Raw genomic sequence first — 8670 nt, forward strand, 5'->3', positions numbered from 1 at the left:
CATTATATATTTGTTAGATGTAGTTTATTCATCAGTTTCCAAGAAAAAGAAGATATACATGTTGGCAACAACAATGCAGTTTTAAAAGTCAAGAATATGTGATTGCAGTTTGTCCAAGATGGACCAGTTCAATGACCTGCTCAGTAGTAAACCAGGACACCACCTGGGTAATGTGTGGTGGTGAAGTAGGTCATCTTGTCAGAGAATAGGAAGGCAGGATAAAGCCGAAGTCGGCCTGCAGGCATTTATCACTACGGTAGAATGGACAACAGTTGCACAGAATATCACACAAACTTACACTTCCATTTGGTCCACAGTACACAAGATGACAATACAATACAAGAGAACAAAACAAAACATGATGGTACAAAATATTTACAATCAATGGAATCTTGTGGTTACAGTACAATGTTAGAGTCAAGAACCCCAGGTGCCCTCTTTTTACACAAACAAATAGAATTAATAAAAGCATCTTTGAATGAGGTTTTCTTGTGCTCAAACAGAGCTCAATCTCTCAGGAGCTTCATCCATGGTTAATGCCAGGCACTTGAATCAACGATGTTCTCCTGAAATAAATCGACAAAATTGTCACTTGCAGATAGATGGTACTGAAACTGAGTTTATTGTATACCAGTGATGACAACTTAATCAACAAAGTAAAACTTCATACTCACATTCGAAAATTATTGTGTTCTCTTGCTTTTCACCTGAAATAAAACATACATTTTTACATCCTTACTATTTTGGAAATTATCCCAATTTTTGGCATCACCTAAAATATTTAATTGCCTCAAATCATGTGAGGAGGTAGCAAAAGTTTAAATGGCAGAGTTGAGATTCAATGTTTGAGTGGAGTATTCCTCACCAATGCCTCATGTTGTGCAATTCCACATGGATCAGTGCAGCGCAGGTACAATGAGACTTCTCTAGGTCTCCATTGTGTTAAACCCACCTCCTTCAACCCCCACCACAGCCCCTACCTACCCGCTCTGAAGAGCCATAACTGCTCTGTGGTAGATGAGGTGAATGTTATAGTCATACAGAGTGACATTTCCATATTCCAGTCTAATGTCTTTTGAACATAATTGTTCCCACCTCTACCACTTCCTCTGGCAGTCCGTTCCACATACCCACCACCTTCTTTATGAAAAAGATGCCTCTCAACTCCCTTTTAAATCTTTTCCTTCTCACCTTAAATTTATGCTCTCTGGTTTTTGATTCCTTTAGCTGAGAGAAAAAATTGTCACCATCCACCTTCTCTTTGCCTCTCATAGTTTTGTAAATCTTCATAACGTCGCCCCTCAGCCTCCGATGCTGCAGAGAAAATGTAAATGTTTTCAGGAAGCCTTTATTTTGTTTCAAACTATAGCTGTTGTTATTTGAAAGTGAATACTTTTATTAAGCCCAAAGGACAAGTGAACAGTTTTTGCTGATGATTAGTGAACCCTCAAAAACAACTGAGTATCAGCATCCTTCCCCTGCTGCTGCAATAGGTTGTCTTCAGACTCTATTGTGATAAATCAACATAGTTGTAAACATTGTGTAAGCAGTTGAGATTTGGAATATAAAATTTTCTGGACTGAACTTACCTTTGATGGCCTCTCCATTGAGGTTTCTGATGATTTGCTTTCTGCCTGCATGAAAATATTTATATTTTCATTTTTAGTGCATGGTTCAAAGGCAACTAGCAACTCTTAACAGCAAACTAAAATGTTTAAAAAATTGATCTCTGCATTTCGAATCATGGATATTGCAATGTTGTTATTCAGGAGTTCACTTTTAGACTGGCGTAATCCCCATTAACTATATCATGTTTTGTGGGCAGTAACCAACACATGCCTGGGATCACTTGATTAATCAGTTATTGGGAACACTTCCAAGAGTTGGACTTCTTTCACCCTTCCTCCGCGAAGGTGTATTGACGAGAATGCAGCAAGTGTTGCTGTTTGAATGTCCCTTGCCATGACCCTGTCTTGCTGACAGGCAATTCATGTGGTTAGTGGAGCATAATCGCACCCACAGGATAGGAGTCAATCAGTATTGCAATTCTGGTAAAAGTTGGAGTCACTCTGCACCCCTCCCCACCACTCCTCCTCCCCCTCGACAGGAATAAAACAGGAAACCCCCTCCTGTGCTCAGACCTACGATAAATTGTATTCTCGCGCTTCATTTATAGCTCAATTGGATCCAGGACTTTATATTTTATTATTAATTGTATTTTGTTTATTGTAAACGAGAAAATCATCTGACAAATTCCTAGTCAATACTCACATTTGATGTGTCCTCAAGTGATGTCTCTTTGGATTTGGTATTGACCTGTTTCAAAACATTAATATTTACATCTTTAGCGCAGTGTACTAACAGGGCATTCAATAAGCATTCTCTATCGTGAGAAAGTTCAGAATTGCATAATTGTGCAGTTACCTCAAAGCTGTTTTCACTCGATTCTATTGAGTCACTCTCGCTGTCAATGGTCTTCAGACCTTCACACTCCACATCAATGTCAACCACTTTATCAGCAAAATATTCCACACGGCTTTTGCAAAACCCTTTCTCCTGAGAAAATAATATGAAATATATCGATTATGTTGGTAACTGTAAGTTCAGCACAGAGACAAAATGATAAGGTCAGTTCAATTATTCAATTTGAGATCAAAAATTAGCAAGTGATGTTACAACTGTACAAAAGATTGCAGTATTGAGCACTGTCTAGTCACCCAGCTATAGGAGGGATGTCATTAAGCTGGAAAGGGTGCAGAAAAGATGTACAAGGACATTACCAAGTTTGTTGGGTTTGAGTTATAAGGAGCGATTAAAGGGTATCGATTTAAGGTGAGAGGGGAAAGATTTGAAGGGGACGTGAGGGGCAATTTTTTTCACAGTGGTAAGTATATGGAATGAGCGGCCAGAGGAAGTGGTAGAATGAGATATAATGACTACATTTAAAAGATTTACAGGCTCTTGGATAGGCAAGGTTGAGAGGAATATTGGGCTTTCACATATGGGCCATGGCCCTGTCTCCTGTTATAACCCATCACTCTTGGTCCTTTGGTTAGCATAATTCAGCACACTCGGGGGTTGCAATGCAACAATATAACTTGGGACTTACACCAATCTTCTTGGGGCGGAAACGACAGCTGGGCGTATTAAATTCCATGCCGGATTTTTTGGAGCAGATAGTTTCCTTCACTGAAAATGTCAAATCCACATTGTACGAATGCTTGCCTGTACGGTAAGTCTGAGAAAAGGAAAAGGGTTATCACACTGTCCTCATGGGGGTTAGATAAACTCATTATTGAATACAGATTATGCGAGTCAATGTGGAGCAGAATTTTTTTTTTTTTCAAATGCAAAACAATCCCTTTAAACACATCAGTGATGTTCAATGTGGTGACCTGAAATGCTAGCTGTTTCTATCTCCAAAGATGCTGCCTGATTTTACTTCAGCTTTTCCAGCATTTGCCGATTTTGGCTTTTTGATAAGAGGTTGGGATTTGGAAATGATTTTAAAAAAACAGATTCAAAGCTCGAAACAAATCTGATTTAATTTCCAAACTCTGGTCCAATCTGAGTCTTTAAAATCAAAGATATAAAGCAAATGACTTCTGGAAGTGAGAGTCAGCAAACCTTTTTCAATCTCAATAAACTAAACTAAACTAAACTATTGAATTTAAGTTCCTTATGTAATCACAGTGGGCATTTGACCTTTTATTTACAAATCATTATTAGAGCATCTTAAGCTATTAGTCCAATATTATGACTGGCATGTTAGTCTCCCTCTGAATGGAGATGTAGCCAGCACAAAGTGTGCGATATCTTATGCTGCGCATATTTAATACTTAGCATCTCAATATGTACTAATACATTTGTAAACTTTGATAATGAAGCACCCTATCCTTAGACCAGGCCACACTTACATTTGTCACTCTTCTCCCAGTTTTTGCACACAGGTTGGTGATCGCGGTGATTTCATTCAGCTTTATAACTGAGGCTCTCAGAGCATGTTTAGTGCTTGGTACTCCTGCAGAAGGAAAAGGAAATTCAAATAAAACTCTCCAACATACTCTGGTGAATTATTTTTATGCAAAGATGAAATATCACTGACTGAAAACTCATTTCCAGTAACTCATTTCCCCCACTCTCCCCAGTACCTACCTGAGCAGTGGACGATCTGCACGGCAGCGATGGCGAGGAGCAAGGATTTCATTCTGCCTCGTGTGGGATCAGCCGACAGGGTTCTCAGAGTGAAGTTGCTGTCTCTCTCTCTTTCTCTCAATCTGCCTTCACCTTGCTCTCTTTGGTCTTTATATCCTGCACCTCCACCACAATCAAACACTGACTCATGTTTGCCCAGCTTGAAAGTCGTGGGCACATGAATATGGTGGGCTCTAATTATGCTTCCTCTAAGAAAGGTCATCTTGTTTAGATTCGGTGGCAAATAAGTGAGATATGGTTATATTCATAGAAACATAGAAACATAGAAAATAGGTGCAGGAGTAGGCCATTCAGGCCTTCGAACCAGCACTGCCATTCAATATGATAATGGCTAATCATCCAAAATCAGTACCCCATTCCTGCTTTTTCTCCATACCCCTTGGTTCCATTAGCCCTAAGAGCTAAATCTAACTCTCTCTTGAAAACATGCAGTGATTTGGTCTCCACTGCGTTCTGTGGCAGAGAATTCCACAGATTCCCAACACTCTGGGTGAAAAAGTTTTTCCTCATCTCAGTCCAAAATGGCCTACCCCTTATTCTTAAACTGTGACCCCTGGTTCTGGACTCCCCCCAACATCGGGAACATTTTTCCTGCATCTAGCCTGTCGTATTCGTTAGAATACTACATAAAAACTTGACAGAAGAATGGAAATGTACTCTCAGTAAGAATACAAAATCACACCCTGTCAGTGCGGTGAGTTACTGGAATTACTCAGCCATGCATTAATTGGAACAATTAATGTTAATTGTGGACAATTGTTAATTTGGACAATTTAGTGCACCAATGTACGGCATGGAGTTTATGGACAGTAGTGAAAGACTCACTTCCCATTCAACTGTGAAGAAGTTTCTTGGAAAGATCCAGCTACCGTAATGGAAAGGAATTTCTTTTTTCTGGAGATTGCTGCTACCAGACATGAGTTCAAAAGGATCCTTATGTGATAACATTTATGTGGCTGGGCAGCCAAACACACCCTTATGACACGTTTTTGTAACACATTTGAAATATTATAGTGTGACACATATACGAAGAACATAAGTCAAGTTGAGTTTATTGTCACATGCATAAGTACGGTGAGGTACAAGTATAATGAAAGTATTCTTAGCAGCAGCATTGTGAGCAAGTTAACACAGCCAACATATAACAATATAAATTATAAATAAATTATACATGTATTACACATACATTCTACAAGACCATAAAAAGATAAAAGACGGTAGTAGACGAACAGCAGCCTGATGTATGCCTTCCAGTCATCCAGATGGTAAAGAGCAGTACAGAATAGAATGTAGTTTAGAAAACCAGTGAGATAGCATGTCGTGTTGACCTGTTATGGCTATAGGCAAATTGAAGTGTATCCAGATTCTTTCTGATGAAGGAGTTGAATTGTGCCATAACCATCCCCTTGGAGCACTTCCATCAGATGGATGTAAGTGCAACAGGATGGTAGACATTGAGGCAACTCACTATAGTTCTCTGGAATAGACTCCCTTTTGAGGCAGAAGCCACAACAAGTTTATTATTAAACAGACATTTGGTCTATGCAGTGGATCCTTGGACTGTAGCTCCAGGTTTTAGGCGAGTTGGGGGTGTTGAGGGTTTGGCGTATCTCTGTTAAACAGAGTATACTACAGTCCCTCATGTCCCTCTGATGCAGCAGTCTTGTTCCTTGGCCTTCTACCTTCCATCTGTCCTTCCTCAGCCCATTGGCACAGTTGACCAAGATCATATTGTAATCTTGGATAACATTTTCACTGTCCATTATATCATCAATTTTAGTATAATCTGCAGACTTACTAACCATGCCACCTACATTCACATCCAAATCATCAATCTACATTACGAACTACAGTAGACCCAGCAGAGATCCCTGTAGCACACCACTTGTACTGACCTCAGAAGACCACCCTCTAGCTTAAGCCTCTATCTCACCTGGAAGCCAAATTTGTATCCACTTGGCTTGCTTGCCTTGGATCCCATGTGATTTAACTTGCAGGCAAATGATAGACACAGAGTACTGGGGTAACTCAACTGGTCAGGCAGCATCTCTGGAGGAAAAGGATAGGTGACATTTTGGGTCAGGAGCCTTCTTCAGACTGAAAGAAAGACTGAAAGAAGGATCCTGACCTAAAATGTCACCTATCCTTTTCCTCCAGAGATGCTGCCTGACCCACTGAGTTACTTCAGCACTCTGTGTCTAATTTGGTATAAGCAAGCATCTGAAGTTCTTTGTTTCTAAATTCTAGACTAGCCTTCCAAGCGGCACCTTGTCAAAGGCCTTGCTGAAGTCCATGTCATCAATGCCTACTGCACTACCCTCATCAATTTTCTTGGTCCTCTCTTCAAAAAAATCACAGTTGTGAGACATAATTTTTCATGCACAAAGCCTTGTTGACTATCCCTAATCAGTCCTTGCTTTTGCAAATCCTTGAATGACCTATCTTTCAGAATCCCCTCCAATAACCCACTGATGTCACTGGCATGTGGTTCCCAGGTTTCTCCCACCATCTGACAAAGCCATCTCATGCTCCTTTTTTCCCCTCCTGATTTCCTCTTAATTGTACTCCTGCACCTCCTATACTCATCAAGGGAATCCCTGGAACCCAGTTGTCTGCACCTGACATGTGACTCTTTTTCTTGACCAGACCTTCAATGTCTCTTGTCATTCATGGTTCCCTTCCCCTGTCAGCCTTATCCTTCACTCTAACAGGAAGATGCTGGTCCTGAACTCTCCCTACCATCACGTTTAAAAGCCATTCACTTGCCAGTTGTACTTTTACTTGCAAACAGATTCTCCTAATCAACTTTTGGAAGTTCCTGAACAAATACATGCAAATTGGTGGAACAACACCTCATATTCTGCCTGGGTAGCTTATAGCCAAGCAGTTTCAACATTGAATTGTCCAATTTTAGGTAACTTACAAACACCTCCCTTACCCTCCCCACTTCCCTTCTTCTCTCCCCCTCTTTTCCCCCTTCCTCCAGTAAAAGTTGGTTAACTAATTCGCAACTAGGGCACACTTGTCCCTAGCCAATAGTCAACCTATCAACACTTAAGACATTTGGACAGACACATCGATATTGGTCAAAAACAGGTAATGGGACTAGCTTACATGGGGCATCTTGGTTGGCATGGATGATTCGGGCTCAAGGACTGGCTTCCGTATTGCCTGACTTTATGGCTTAAAGTAAATAATTACTTTATTGCTATAATCCTGGGCCATTGAGTGAATATTAGCTCCCTGCTGTTAGTTATAAGTTTGAATCCAATGTTTTGCATGCACTTTAGGTCTGCTCCCATGGTAGAGAGAAGTCGGTACAGTGTTTTGTTTCACTCTGGTATACTGGACAAGATCTCCTTCTCAGCCCTGCACACCTCAGGGTGTCAACGGGTGGTGTAGAGAGCAAGGAGAAAAACCACAGCAAACACCAGGTTTTCTTTGCTCCACATCACTGACAACAGTCATCAGTGAGCGTGGGCGCTGCATCCAGAGATTTACTTTGGCCTGGGGACTTGTTGAAGTTTGTGGAGAGGTTTGTGTTTGTGGCTTCCTGCCTGCCCAGTTTACAGAGCACTGCATGGCCCCAGGCTTGTGCGGGAGGGGAAAGGTTCAGAGGCAAGAACGTAGAAGAGTGGGTGAGGATAATTATTAGTTCAGGGGAATAAACAAGTGCAGCAGGAAAATATTTATTATATCTTCCTTAGTCCCAAGGAATGGTTCAAGTGAACCGGAAGAATGTTCTGAAGATTAATGAGGTTGTTTTGGAGGTTACAATCTTTGGAGGATTTGTTCTTCATTCCTGTGGATTGGTCTTCAAGATCAAAACGCATTTCTTAAGGGAAGTTAAAGAAATAACATAAACTTTTGAATTACTATGCTTCATGCGTGATCATTCTGTTCATTTTAATGACACTGTCCCCTTTGGTGCTTGGTTATGTTTGTGTCACTGCCAGGCTGATGTGTTTCTGGGGTGATTGCCCTTTGTTTTCTCACAATGAGTTTTTGATTTGCAGCAAATTCTCAAACACAAGGCTGGGCAAAAGCACTGAACTTAATTAACTCAAATTTTCAAAGCTTTTAGTAGTGTTCAAATATGCTGCTTCTTTGCCTCAGTGGTTTGGTCAGGCTAGATGCAGGAAAAATATTCCCAATATTGGGGGAGTCCAGAACCAGGGGTTACTGTTTAAGAATCAGGGGTAGGGCATTTAGGACTGAGATGAGGAAAATCGTTTTCACCCAGAGAATTGTGAATCTGTGGAATTCTCTGCCACAGAAGGCAGTAGAGGCCAATTCACTGGATCTTTTCAAGAGAGAGTTAGATAGAGTTCTTAGGGCTAACGGACTCAAGGAATATGGGGAGAAAGTAGGAACGGGATACTGATTTTGGATGATCAGCCATGATCGTATTGAATGGCGGTGCTGGCTCAAAGGGCCAAATGGCCTACCCCTGCA

General features: G+C 40.8%; 1 protein-coding gene across 1 annotated transcript; it reads right to left on the reverse strand.

Annotated features, from left to right (window-relative positions):
- Positions 1-683: 683 nt before the first annotated feature.
- On the reverse strand, positions 684-4207 carry LOC144596220 (secreted phosphoprotein 24-like). The gene is made up of 7 exons (XM_078404432.1): positions 4156-4207; positions 3918-4021; positions 3110-3238; positions 2425-2556; positions 2272-2316; positions 1590-1634; positions 684-707 (listed from the first exon to the last, which is right to left on the reverse strand). The coding sequence occupies exons 1-7, from the start codon at positions 4205-4207 to the stop codon at positions 684-686; spliced, it is 531 nt and encodes a 176-aa protein (XP_078260558.1).
- Between the last annotated feature and the right edge of the window lie 4463 nt (positions 4208-8670).

The sequence above is a fragment of the Rhinoraja longicauda genome, chromosome 8 (assembly GCF_053455715.1).
Source record: "Rhinoraja longicauda isolate Sanriku21f chromosome 8, sRhiLon1.1, whole genome shotgun sequence".
Lineage (NCBI taxonomy): Eukaryota > Metazoa > Chordata > Chondrichthyes > Rajiformes > Arhynchobatidae > Rhinoraja > Rhinoraja longicauda.